This window comes from Syzygium oleosum, unplaced genomic scaffold (assembly GCF_021117445.2).
Source record: "Syzygium oleosum isolate NSW1041296 unplaced genomic scaffold, Sole_v2.1 Sole_v2.02, whole genome shotgun sequence".
NCBI lineage: Eukaryota > Viridiplantae > Streptophyta > Magnoliopsida > Myrtales > Myrtaceae > Syzygium > Syzygium oleosum.
The window spans coordinates 11,359,303-11,373,814 of NW_026607486.1; the positions used below are offsets into that span (position 1 = coordinate 11,359,303).

The window sequence follows — 14,512 nt, forward strand, 5'->3', positions numbered from 1 at the left end:
GCATTTTCCACTTCAACCTTTAGAGGATTTGTCATGAGAATAAACATCCACTGGGGTAACACTGTTAAATGCATTCGGTAATATTACTTTCTACCAATGATAGTGTAGTATAAGTCCTAATATTCTCGAAAGTACCATTTGATTAATGGTCTTATGTGTTAGTCTCGTACTTAAATCGAACACTAGCTCTGAGGAGGAGGATTTTCAAACAGCTTTATCTGTTTTATCATGGAAATAATAAATGGACTTTGTTGAACCTAGGCAACGAATGAAATAACCACAAGTTCTTGTACCTATTCACAGGTGTGTATTGGAAAATTTATAAAAAACATACAGGTCGATCACCTCATAATAAAAATGCGATTATCAAGAATCACTGCAAGAAATAAATCGTTCTCTCTGCCAAGTTGGTAATCTTATCTCGATACGCTTTCTCATTTCCATTTGTTAGCAAAAGAAAAGTATGTAACGTGGATGAAACCGAAGATGTCCACTATGCTCCAAAAGTCGCTTCAGCATCGAATAACAAGAATCTCAGCCTAAAGAAATATTTGGGTGTAGCATTGGATGTGGATCCGTTAGATACCGGTTTCATCAACTATTCTGAGCCGAGTGCCTTTTGTTGTTGTCAGGCGAGACAAACAAAGGGTCATCGAACCTTGTTATCTATGCCATCATTATTTGTCAATATTCCTCCATCCAAATATGTGTTTCTAAATTAAGTAATTACTAATTTAAAGCATTGGAAATCACAAGGCAGGCTAAGCAACATTCGAACAGGATTGTCTTAATGTTACGCATATATAAGTAGCGAGCGCTTCCTTCGTTTCCCATCAACTCTGCTGAAGCAACACTTTACAAGTCTAAGACTAGGAATCCTGGAATTGATTTTATTTTAAACTAAAAAACTTTCCACAGAGATTAGACATGATGAGCCCCAAGAAGCTACTCAAGGTGGCAAGGAAGTGGGAAATACCAGCCGCTTCAGGGAGAAAAAGAATTGCCCTTGCTGGAGCTAGAGTGGAGTCGAATTCTACCTCATCAGTGACAGAAAAGGGTCACTTCGTGATCTATACGGCTGATGGAAGCCGTTTCATGGTTCCTTTGCATTGTCTCAGCAGCAACATCTTTCTAGAGCTCTTCAAAATGTCCGAAGAAGAGTTTGGTTTGTCCAGTGATGGCCCTATAACCATGCCCGGTGATGCAGCTACTATGGAGTACATAGTATCACTTGTCCAAAGAGGCATCGCCAAAGATATAGAAAAAGCTTTGCTCAACTCTATTGCATTCTTTCGATGCTCAGCTGCCTCTTTGCAGGACGAATGTGTGGAAGGAGTTCTAGTTTGTGGTCAGTAAAGGAAAAACCTGTGATGTGTTATATGTATATGCTAGGCCAATTTGACTGCTGTAGTTTCTTTCTGTAGATATCTTAAATGCAGGCTTTGTATAGCATAAAAATTCCAACGAGTTTACATTTATACAGAAAGACCTCATGTGAACAAGAATCACTTGTAAATTTGTATGTATAGACTCGATATATGACGTTACGAAGAAAAAATGTACTTCATGCTTCCACACTTCAAGCCAGCATTACAAAATTTAGTAAATTGGAACTAACTAGAATGGTGGATCTCTTTCAGCACGTCATATTCATCTGTGTACGTCATTTTATGGTGTGGTAAGTCCTTATATGTGAAGACATCATGAATCTATTACTGCCAGCATGCGATACCCTTTTCTCTTTGAGGATCTGATCTTAATATGTATCAAGTTTCAGTGTCAAAATCTTCGACTGCAATGAAAGCAAAAAAAGATATGAGTTGGCTAACTTTTGTTTGCATGAATATGCATCCAGTGGGCACCGTGGTAATCCGATTAAATGAATTTTTGTGATATATATTTGCAACAAAGACTCTGGGTTCAGTTCCTTCATAAAAGAATATTGTGCTCCCTATAAAGAAATGCACATGAGCTATAAACTCAGCTTACTTTTCCCCAGGAGAGGCCACAGGATAAGTAGAACCGAAATGCTGCTCTGGACCCGGACTGACTAGGTAATGCTAAGTTGTCTGGCCTGACTCCTTTCATTGAACTCTGGGAACCTGATGGTTCTATCCCCGAACCTGGTGTTAAGTCTTGTCCCCGAACGTTAAAATAGCAGCTACTAGAAAATTGTCTGAATACATATCAAGATGACTTGGTGTTTAGACACAGAACAAGAGCTTTTATTATCGCGTCCTAGTTAATCAATTCTAAGCCTACTGAAAAAGTTCAAAGCTCCTACCTAAATAGCTTTAGTTTTCTTGTTATTGAGCTACATAATGCAGATTAAGATTGATCTTTATGAATTTTCAAATTGGTGTTCAAATGCGCAAGTTGAATTAGTAGTCTTTGGAAATGCATAATGATGAACGACTCTGATGGTAACAAAAAGTTGACTAGCAATTTATTTAGTCTGACACACATTAGAAACTTGTTTTGGGCCATCAATCTTTTGGGGTTTTTTGGTTATCGAAGGAGCCCTGTTGTGGGGATGGTTGACACAGTTAAAGTATATAATAATGTTAACCAGATTCTGTTTAGAGCAAATAACTTCGTTCTAATGAGATAATGTTTATCTTTCCATGGAGTATCAATGCATATTAAGATTAGTATTGCATTGCCTAAATGGTGAAAACAGTTAACACACTACATATCAATTTGACGTTCCCTCCACTTTTAATTTGTTCAATGTACTCAATAGACTTTTGGTACGTATTCAATTTAGTCCTTAAACTGTATGAAAATGTTCAATGTTGTCATTCCATACAGTCTAGGGACTACATTGAACATGTACCAAAGTCTAGGGATCACATTGAACAAATTAAAAGTTCAAGGATGACATTGCACATTGGGCTAAAGTTCCGAGACCACATTAAACAAATTTAAAATTCAGGGAACCACATTGCACATTGGGCATAAATTCATAGACCATCTATGTCATTTACCCAATATGATGGAGTTCTTTTATTCTTCCTTTCATTTTGTTAGTAGGGATATTGTTAAGAGTGTCTTGTAAATCTGTACATGGGCACTCTATATATGACGACATAATGAAGTGATGTGTCCATGGTTCAACTTTATCGGGCTGACTTTAATCGGTTAGTAAATCAGAACCAGATCTACGCATCTCGTGTATCTTTATCGCTGATTGGCATTCATATTACGCATTCGACAATGTCCTGGCAATAAGGAAAAGATATAGCGGTTCCAATACTGCATGAACCAGTTGCCACTAAGTTTTTGATTACACGTATTGATATTGTTATGTGTAAGAATAGACAAACCAAAAAGGAACGTGCTACTTCAGTACCGCGACAATGTATTTGCATATTAATTGGTTGGTATTCACAACCTGGTGGATTTGGTAATCAATTTGCAGCATTTGTTGTCTTGTCGGTAGTGGGGAGACCTGAAGATAGTGTGTATTCAACCAAGGGATTGTCAGGGGCAAGAACAGTAAGAATTCCTTCATGTATAGTTCTTCATATGAGTAACATAATGATTGCGATTGATTGAAATCTTCAGTACTCTAATCAAAGTGAGTTCTACTAATTCATTGCTGGAAAAGTTGATGCTTCAGATGTGCAATTGCATTTTCTCACATCTTACTATGAAATATTATCCGAATATCACCCCGATAATACTAAGAAAGTTTATAAGAAATTATAAATTGGAATTTGGCCCCTCTTGACAGTAAAACTTGTGCTTGTAGACAAGAGACAGAACAAATAGTTCAAATCTTGAGATGACGCAGTTTTGAAACAATAAAGTATGGACATAGAATGGAATTTTCGCACAGGGTTCCCATTAGTTCTTCTAAGCATTTCAGAATAGTTGAGAGCACCTAGTTTGCAAGGTCTTTGTCGCCAATGAGCTGTACATAACTCTACTACTTAATAAGACTTGTGTCTAACGTTGATTTAGATTCGAAATATGTGATATGTCAATTGAGTATTCTAGCGTGGACTATGTCTTAGCATATCCGAAAATGCAATATGGGGTGAAATATCAATTCTCTGCTTTGGCACGACCTGTCAATTGTACTCCGGACACTAAGTAAACTATTCTCGCTCCTTTCTGTTAATGGAAACATCAACTCAAACTAACCAAAACAAGGTAAAGGAATTTCAAGAACCGTTCATAGACAACTACCCAGTTACTTAACTTCCCATTCTGTGATATGGATCCTTGACTCGACAGAAGGATGTGTTCTCCTAGGGGAAAGAATCAAGGCAGGCGAGGAGCTGTCATTTGAGACGAACTAAGAAATAAAAATCATGAACTTTTATAACATCAGTAAGGTAAAGGTGCTTTAGCAATGAAATCCCCAACCCTAACTGATGTGGACAATTTTTCAAATGGTGTGGAATATGATGGAGTTCTTTTTTTCTTGTTTTTGTTTTGTCGGGAAGGATACAAGGATGGAGATGGAGTTGGTTGCATCCGACGCAATCCTGTGCAAATAGAAAGATACTCATTGCTCGGTCACAACAGCTAGGGAAACAAAGAGATACTCTTGTAATCGACATCAGGAAAACATCCAAAAAAGTCTTAGATCCTAGCAGAAACTTTGTTATTGGCAATAACAATGTTGAAGCATATTGGATTTGACCCTTTGACTTTAATTTGCTTTCTTCTCCCACGAGCTTAGGGATTTCAGACCAGACAAGTTCGTTTGGTTGCATATTGGAAGTGAATCGGTTAAATACCTGTTTCATCTGTTATTTTTATGCAGGTGCCCTTTTGCTGTTATCCCACACTACAAACTACGGATCGTCCCCTTCTTCCTTTTGGGAGCTTACCTTAGTTATTTATGTCACCGCAGTGCTAAAGATTATTCCTCATGGAACTATATGTCTCCATAAATAATTACATTATTAAAGCATTGCCAAATCGCAAGACAGAGAAAGTGACAATTACATGGGATTGTCTCTAAGCTTTTGCATTTATAAGCAGTGTGTCCCTCCCTCATTTGCATTCAGCTCTGCAGCACTCATAGCCTACAACCCAGAAATAGCCCTTTTGTTTGAAGCATTATACTCTAATTCTAATTGATAAGCATAAGCATGATGAGCCCCAAGAAGCTAATGAAGATGGCGAGGAAGTGGGAAAAACCAGCCGCTTCAGGCTGGAAAAAAATTTCGCAACTGGGGGTAAATGCGGAGGTGAATTCATCATTGGCAACAGAGAAGGGGCATTTTGTCATCTACACGACCGATGGAGGGCGTTTCACTATTCCTTTGCAGTGTCTCCGTAGCAACATCTTCCAAGAGCTCTTCAAGATGTCTGAAGAAGAGTTTGGTTTATCGGGGAACGGTCCTCTAACTGTGCCCCGTGATGCAGCTTCCATGGAGTACATAGTATCGCTTGTGCGAAGATGCATAGCCAAAGAAATAGAAAATGCATTGCTTAACTCTATTGCATTCACTCCATGCTCATTGGCCACAGCTGTTCATACCAAATGTGTGGATCAGCAAGTTCTTGGTCATTGAAGGAAACACAAGTGATTTGTATATACTTGGTAGAAAATATGGGGTTTGTACAGAATAAAAATTGGAAGAAGTGTAGTTTGTACAGGTAGCAGATAGTAGAGCATCTTGTAAATCTATAAATGGACACTTTATGCATGACAACATAATGAAGTGATGTGTCCATGGTTCAACTTTATCGGGCTGACTTTAATTGGTTAGTAAATCAGAACCAGATCTGCACATCTCGTGTATCTTTATCACAGATTGGCATTCATTTTACGTATTTGACAATGTCATGACAATAAGTAAAAGATTTAGCGGTTCTAATACAGCATGAACCAGTTGCCACTAAGTTTTTGATTACACGTATTGATATTGTTCTGTAAGAAGAGACAAACTGAAAAGGAACGTGCTACTTCAGTACCGCAAAAATGTATATGCATATTCATTGGTTCGTAATCCGAACATGGTGGATTTGGTAATCCCTTTGCAGAATTTGTTGTCTTGTTGGTAGTGGGGAGACCTGAAGATAGTGTTCTATTTAACCGAGTGATTGTTAGGGGCGAGAAAATTAAGAATTCCTGCATGTATAGTTCTTCATATGAGTAAGATAATGATTGCGATTGACTGAAATCTGCAGCACTCTAATCAAAGTGAGTTCTACTAATTCATTGCCGGAAACGTTGATGCTTCAGATGTGCAATTGCATATTCTCACATCTTACTAAGAAAGTCGATACAAATATGACCCATGTACTAAGAAAGTTGATACGAAATTATGAATCGGAATTTGGCCCCTCTTGACAGTAAAACTTGTGCTTGTAGACGAGAGACTGAACAAATAGTTTAAACCTTGAGATGACGCAGTTTTGGAACAATAAAGTATGAACATAGAAATGGAATTATCGCACAGGGTTCCCATTAGTTCTCTAAGCCTTTTAGAATAGTTGAGAGCTCCTAGTTTGCAAGGTCTTCGTCGCCAATGAGCTATAAATAACTCTATTACTTAATAAGACTTGTGCCTAACGTTGATTTAGACTTGACATTTGTGATATGTCAATTGTGTATTCTGGTGTGGACTATGTCTTAGCATATCCCAAAATGCATTATGGGGTTAACTATTGATTCTCTTCTTCGGCACAACCTGTCAAGTGTACTCCATACACTAAATACAATTCTTGCTCCTTTCTGTTACTAGCGGCCTTAGTTAAACAAGTCGTTGCTATTGGAAATCTTGACACAAACTAACCAAAACAAGGTAAAGGAATTTCAGGAACTGTTCATATACAACTACCCAATTGCTTAACTTTCCATTCTGTGATATGGATCCTTGACTCGACAGAAGGACATGTTCCCCAAGGGGAAAGAATCCCAAGGCAGGCGAGGAGCTGTCATTTGTGACAAACTAAGAAATGAAGGGTCATGAACTTTTTTAACATCAGTAAAGTAAAGGTACTTCAGCAATAAAATCCCCAACCCCAACTAATGTGGACAATTTTCCAAATGGTGTGGAATACGATGGAGTTCTTTTATTATTGCTTTTGTTTTGTTAGGAAATTTACGACGACGGAGATGGAGTTCGTTTTCTTCGAAGAAATCCTGTGCAAATAGAAAGATACTCATTGCTCAGTTGACAGCAACTAGGGAAATAAAGAGATACTCTTGTAATTGACATAAGGAAAACGTCCAAAAATGTCATAGATCCTAACAGAAACGTTGTTATTGGCAATAACAATGTCGAAGCATATTGAATTTGATCCTTTGACTGTAATTTGTTTTCTTCTCCCACAAGCTTTGTAATTTCAGACTAGACAAGTTCATTTGGTTGCATATTGGAAGTGAATCGGTTAAATACCTGTTTCATCTGTTATTTTTATGCCGTTGCCCTTTCGCTGTTAATCCACACTGCAAACTAAGGATCGTCCCCTTGTTCCTTCTGGGAGCTTACCCTAGTTATTTATGTCACTGCAGTGGTAATAATATTCCCTCATGGAACTATGTGTCTCCATAAATAATTACTTTATCAAAGCATTGCAAATCACAAGGCAGAGAAAGTGACATTTACATGGGATTGTCTTAAATTGCAATTATAAGCAGTGTGTCCCTCCTTCATTTGCGTAAACCAGAACGTCATGACAATTAAGTCCTAGAAAATGGAAGATTTAGCAGTTCTGATACTGCATCCACCAGTTGCAACCAAGTTTTCTTTCCTACATATTGATATTGCTCTTTGAAAGTGTAGAAAAAAGAAATAGGGGACTTTTTTTTTTGCTAGAAATAGGGGACTTGCTACTTCAGTACCGTGAAAATGTACATAGCAATCACTTTACAGCATTTGTTGTCTTGTTGGTAGTGTGGAGACCTGAAGATAGTGCTCCATCGTAACCATGGAAATGTCAGGTGCGTGACAGTAAGAGTTCCAGCATCTATAGTTGTTCAAATAAGTAAAACACGACTATAACCAGGGAAAAGTTGAAACTTCAAAGGTGCAATTGCATTTTTCACATCTTACTCCATAACTTACTAAGATCACCTTTTCGTAAGAAAGTACGAGTTTGGCCCCCTCTGGGTAGTAAAACAAGTGCCAGTAGAGGAGAGACTGAACAAATAGTTCCAACTTCGAGATGACAGTTTTTGAACACTAAAGTATGGATATAGAAAAAGAATTCTCGCACAAGGTTCTCATTAGTTCTTCTAAGCCTTTTCGAAAAGTTGAGAGCTCTTAATTTGCACGGACTTAGTTGCCAATGAGCCATAAATAACTCTACTACATAATAATACTTGTTTCTTACATAATAACTCTAGAGCAGGGTGTTAACTATGTAATATTCTCAGTAGCCTGTGTCAGGTGCTAATGAAAAGGAGTTATTGTTGTAATTTAGATTGGGCAGAAGCATAATTTTGATATTGATGATAGTTTTTGGTTAGTGATGTGCAAATGTATATGTTAATAGTATGTAGAGGATGGACAAGGGCCAAGCCGCCAAGGTAGGATGGTTCAAGGGATATAGGCTTATAGGCAATGGGACAGAGAAAATATTGTTTCATTAGATTGACAGAACGGTGTTACATAGCTGTAGGAGGAGATGTTAGTACTGGTGGAGCACAAGCCTTTTTATAGGCATTTACAACCGACTCTAGTGACATCATCCACTGCCTTCAACCAAATTATCTCTTACTTGTTCAGAGATTTTTTTGCTCCTTAAATGCTGGACATTTTCTAGCCACAATATCTAACTACCCAACACTTCATCTAGCGGATTCTAGATTGTAATTTAATATTCTAGGAAATTTTAGAAAATGGATCAATTAAATCAACAGTATTATAAGTCCTAATATCCGAGAAAGTACCATTTGATTAATGGCCTTATGTGTTACTCTCGTACTTAAATCGAATAGCATTTTCAAACAGGATCATGTGTTTTGCCATGTCAATAACAAATAACTCCCAAGTTCTTCTAGCTATTCTCTGGTGTGTATCGGAAAAATTATGGATCACAAACTGGTCAATCGCTTGACTAAGGAAACGCGACTATTAAGAATCACAGTGAGAAATGTTGGTAGTTTGTTTGTAAAACAAACAATGAGATGCCTTGTCCCACATCAAAAGGATGTGAGTGCGCACGTGGACGAGATTTGGCACTAACCAACGATCATTTTTATTTATTTATTAAATTTCATAAAAATAACTGTTTTGTCATATCGAAACAGTGTGATTGTTCACAATAGAGCGGCGTTTATTTTTTAATAATTTAATTTCGAATTTATTATTTTTTTCCTAACAGTTATTTGGCGCTTTTACAATCTTTCTAAGGTTGTGTCTATTCAGACATAACTTCTTAACTTTTGAAAGTCGTGTCTATTCGTTCATAACTTCTTCACATTCAAAAGGTTGTGTTTGTTCAACGAATAAATATTTCAACATTTTTGTTCATTAAGAACAACAATTTTTCATTTCTTCTAAGAAATATACAGCCATCTTTTTTAATTGTTTTCTTTGAGAGACCCTGGGAAAATACCAGAATTGCTATTTGGTATTCTCATTGAGACTTTGTTGTATCCTGAAGAATTTTTACCGGTAGCCATTAGCAATGTTGTGGGGCAAATAATTCATTAAAGAAAGTGATGTCACGCCTCAAAGTTTGACTTCATTGTTTATTTCATTTGAAGTTGAAGTTTCTTTTCTTCTACAAATTCGGAGGAGCATATTTCCCTAACAAGAAATCAATCACTCTACCAAGTAGGTAATCTTCCCTCGATATGCTTGCTCATATTCATTTGTTAGCGAAGAAAAGTATGTGATGTGGATGAAACCATATATATCCACTATGCTCCAAAAGTCGCTTTCAGCACCATCTCACAAGAATCTCAGCCTCCAGAAATAATTGTGTCACGCCCCGAACCCCCATCGAGCTCGCGACATCCCCTGTTACGGTCGAAATGATGCGACGTCCCAGGAACGTCGCCGACCCAACCCAAACATTAGAGCCACATGCGGAAGCGAATAACAAAACCCCGGACAGAAAGATGACGATGACGGGGTAAACCACCATAACAATCAAACAACATATTCATACAGCACCGAATATACAAACATAAATACAGACGAACATCCTCCACCACCGTTTTAACAAAAGTTCAGGGGTTTGGTTATCTTAACTTCACTATCGGATAACCCAAGTCAAACAACCCCTAAAATGGCCTAGGGAAAAACCTAAGGGTCGCCTCCTTCCTTCATATTCCCACTTCGCTTGGTTTGATCCTCCGGAAGACCTCTTAGGCATCGCCTGCAACTCCACTGGGCTCCCTGGGCGACTCCTCAAAACTCCAAAAAGAGGAGGCGGGCCTCCTGGGTCTAAAGCTGGGGGTCTGAAAGTGGCGGTTATACAACCGTGAGACGAATCTCAATAAGTGTACAACCCCAAACCCCACGTAGGCACTCACGTACCGCCAGACGAAAACACACATAACACACAATGATCAGCCAAACTAACAATCACATGCGACCCTACCTGAAATTCCTCACGCACGTCCCTGCACGTTAGTCAACCACACAGCCAGTATGCCACAGAAATACATCACCGCCACGTGCGTGCCCCGATTATATAGCAAAACCCACTTGGGCACATCTCATACCATGCCTAGCAGTTTTTTTACCCCATAATCGAGCATCACACCACGGGATACAAACACACTCGCACACCAACTCACACCACACGCCACTTTCTTAATTTCACTCGTCCCGCCAATTCTTGCTCATTCTCAGCCTTTCCACCACTATCGCGCCCGCGTAAAACGTATCAGGCCAACGGTCTTCTGACCTCGTCAGGCATCGTCACCTCGTCAGGCCGGGCATCGTCACCTCGTCAGGGACGGCATCGTCCCGCGTAAACGTACACGCCTCAGGACAGACATTTTTCCAATCAATCCTACACATCCGAACCTTCGTTCCACACTCTCTACACTTACCACGCCACCACACAAACACACTGCCAAACATACACACTTTACACACATTTCACATTTACACAACCTCGTCACGCGAACACCACATAAACACCCAAGCTTGGCACGCGAACTCAATGCGCAATCACGCCACCACACCTCACAGCCACACAATCACACATATGAGCTCATTTAAGCATCAAACTACCCGTCAAAATGCCATGATAACACCGAATAATTCTCGAGAGAGAGAAAAACCGAGAATATATAAAATCGGGTCAAAACTGGGCAGTTTACACAGTGACCGAAATCCCAATAAAATAAATAGTAAACGAACTCCAAAAATTATAAATTTTGGATATGTCATAAAAAACATCTTGATCAACATTTCTTATGAAGAACACGAAATCCAGTTCAATCTGCAACCATGCCTTTTTATCCCTCGAAGTCAGACCAAAATCAGTTCGCTCAAACAGACCGTTTTTTCCTCAAAATACATTTATTTCAACATCCAAATCACCTTGAAAATCTTTGAAATTTTTATATGTTATAGCAAAAAATGTCCCCAACAACTTTTGTGAAGGAAGTATTTCGAAAATAGGCCTGGAAAAATTTATAAAAATTGGAACAGACCCGAAGGTCGGGTGAACAGTAAATCGGGCAGTTTTATTTCGGTCCAAAGATGGACTTCCGAATGGCATCAAATGATTTCAAAAAATTCACAAATTAAAATATATTATACTTCAAGATGTTGGGAACAAATTTCATGAAGAAAACTTCCTCAAATTCGGCCCACAAAATTTTCTACGAAAATAGCAAACCGGGCGGGTATAGTAACCGTAAATCCGCGATTCACCCCGAACCTCACGGATTCAAACCCGAACCGATTTCTACCGAATTCCAACCGCCAAAACTCATTTCCCGACGTCTAATCCAACCCGCAACAACCACTAACAGCCATACTCAGCCACCAATAACCATGATCAACCACCAATAACCATTATCAACGCCTTAATCAACCTCTAAATCCCCTAAACCGAGTCCTAACCGCGTCTAGCAATACCCGAGGTCCTAGGTAGTTTTTGGGGGAGACACTTACCCTACAAAGACGGGACAAACTAGCTGGACAAGGGGCTGAAACAGCCGGACCAGCAACAGCAGCAGCAGCAGCGAACGACGGCTGGCGGTGCTCCTCCGGTGGCGACAATCACGGCAAGGAAACAAGAGAGAAAAAGAGAATTTCAAGAGAGAAAGAGGGAGAAAATGAGAGAGGAGGGGCTGATCGTGGGAATGGTGGGGGAACCGGCAGTGAGGGCCGGAAATGAGGAGAGAGAGAGAGAAAGTTGACTAATTGGACCAACTTTTCCAAAATGCCCAAAATGCCCTTAAACACCTGGCCCACATTAATCCTTATCCAATAATTGAGGGGTATTTTGGTAATTCACTAGGCTGCATTATTGGGCTGATATTATCCATAAAATATCCCCAAAATAATTTTCCAAAAATTCGGAATCCCCAAAATAAGGCCTAGGGGCAAAATGGTCATTTTCCGGTCCCGGGTCGAAATTCTATTTTTCGCCCGTACCAACCCTCCATGTATGTGGCCAACATAATGTGGTGTCGGAATCGTAAAATTCATCGCGCAAGCCCTCGAAAATCCACGTCAAAGTTTCGGGAATAAAATAATATTATTTTTCACTTCCGAGCCAAAATTCCAATTTTCGTCCAAAACCACTCCAGATATGCGTGGCCACCCAAAAACGGCATCGGTCTCGAAAAATAACCTCAAACGGCCTCAAAATCCAACATCGGTGTCTACAGGGGCAAAATCGTAATTTTCCCGGTCCCAAACCGAAATCCATTTTTTTTTGCAGAAATGGTTGGCCCCAAGGTTGGCCAAGCCAAAAACGTCATCGTCCGTCCAAAATTGTCACTTTCAAAATTCTCGATTCCCGGGCCCGAATTCCAAGAAATGACTAGAATTGAACAATCACGACTTTAGCTTATCTCTGGCTAACGGGTGGCTTATTGGGATTACGCGCTCTCGACCCGTGACCGACACCAAGTCAAATCACGTTTAAGTTCACTCTACCCGGGATGACCTCGGTTGTCATATAATTGCGAGGGTCTGTCACTAGTGCCCTTCGGACACGATCAATCAAATAGACTGGTCTCAGTTGGCTCAAAACATTCCCTCGTCAATCCATATGGTCGAAGATCGAACCCAGGTCGAGTTCTTTGGTCGTGCGAACTCAATCCCGTAATAGCCTTACCCCTAAGGTTAGCATCCCGTGAATGCGCATTTCCGGGTGAGATTTCACTACAAGTGCATTGGCCAAAATATTCATTTCATAGATCCCGGGAAAAGGATCGAAAATTCAGACTGTTACAATTGGGTGCAGCATTGGAGGTGGATCCGTTAGATACCGGTTTCATCATCTATTCTGAACCGAGTGTGTGCTTTTTGTTTTTTTTTCAGACGAGACAAATAAAAGGGTCATCAACATCCTCCTTCCTTGGGCTTCCCTTGTTCTCTAAGCCATCATTGTTTGTCAATATTCCCCCATCCAAATATGTGTTTCTATATAAGTAATTACTGATTTAAAGCATTGGAAACCACAAGGCAGAGAAAGCAACATTCGAACAGGATTGTCTTAATGTTACGCACATATAAGTAGCGAGCGCTTCCTTTGTTTCCCATCAATTCTGCTGAAGCAACACTCTACAGGTCTAAGACTAGGAATCCTGGAATTGATTTTGCTTTAAACTACAAAATTTTCCACAGAGATTTAGCATGATGAGCCCCAAGAAGCTACTCAAGGTGGCAAGGAAGTGGGAAATATCAGCCGCTTCAGGGAGAAAAAGAATTGCCCTTGCTGGAGCTAGAGTGGAGTCGAATTCTACCTCATCAGTGACAGAAAAGGGTCACTTCATCATCTACACAGCTGACGGAAGCCGTTTCATGGTTCCTCTGCAATGTCTCAGCAGCAACATCTTTCTAGAGCTCTTCAAAATGTCCGAAGAAGAGTTTGGTTTGTCCAGTGATGGCCCTATCACCATGCCCTGTGATGCAGCTTCTATGGACTACATAGTATCGCTTGTCAAAAGAGGCATTGCCAAAGATATAGAAAAAGCTTTGCTCAACTCTATTGCATTCTATCGATGCTCAGCTGCCTCTTTGCATCACGAATGTGTGGAAGGTGTTCTAGTTTGTGGTCAGTAAAGGAAAAACCTGTGATGTGTTATATGTATATGCTAGGCCAAGTTGACTACTGTAGTTTCTTTCAGTAGATATCTTAAATGCAGGCTTTGTATAGCATAAAAACTCCGACAAGTTTAAATTCATACAGCAAGACCTCATGTGAACGAGAATCACTTGTAAATTTGTATGTGGAAACTCAATGTATGACGTTACGATGAAGAAATGTACGTCATGCTTCCGCACTTCGAGCCAGCTTTACAAAATTCAGGGAATTGGAACTAGCCAGAATGGTGCATCTCTTTCAGCAGGTCATATTCATCTGTATACGTCGTTTTATGGTGTGATAAGTCCTT

The 14,512-nt window shown here is 39.6% G+C and overlaps 3 protein-coding genes across 3 annotated transcripts; all 3 read left to right on the plus strand.

The window, feature by feature from the left end:
* Positions 1 to 927: 927 nt before the first annotated feature.
* On the plus strand, positions 928 to 1,356 carry LOC115681518 (auxin-responsive protein SAUR64-like). Its single transcript, XM_030605483.1, has one exon. It carries the CDS (start codon positions 928 to 930, stop codon positions 1,354 to 1,356), a length of 429 nt encoding a protein of 142 aa, XP_030461343.1.
* Positions 1,357 to 5,135: 3,779 nt separating this feature from the next.
* LOC115681517 (auxin-responsive protein SAUR68-like) lies at positions 5,136 to 5,534 on the plus strand. Its single transcript, XM_030605482.1, has one exon. The coding sequence runs from the start codon at positions 5,136 to 5,138 to the stop codon at positions 5,532 to 5,534; it is 399 nt and encodes a 132-aa protein (XP_030461342.1).
* Positions 5,535 to 13,751: 8,217 nt separating this feature from the next.
* On the plus strand, positions 13,752 to 14,180 carry LOC115681516 (auxin-responsive protein SAUR68-like). The gene has a single exon (XM_030605481.1). It carries the CDS (start codon positions 13,752 to 13,754, stop codon positions 14,178 to 14,180), a length of 429 nt encoding a protein of 142 aa, XP_030461341.1.
* Positions 14,181 to 14,512: the final 332 nt, after the last annotated feature.

Bases quoted from the DNA above. Each gene is read 5' to 3' on its own strand.
- LOC115681518 (XM_030605483.1), top strand. From the start codon at position 928: ATGATGAGCCCCAAGAAGCTACTCAAGGTGGCAAGGAAGTGGGAAATA.
- LOC115681517 (XM_030605482.1), top strand. From the start codon at position 5,136: ATGGCGAGGAAGTGGGAAAAACCAGCCGCTTCAGGCTGGAAAAAAATT.
- LOC115681516 (XM_030605481.1), top strand. From the start codon at position 13,752: ATGATGAGCCCCAAGAAGCTACTCAAGGTGGCAAGGAAGTGGGAAATA.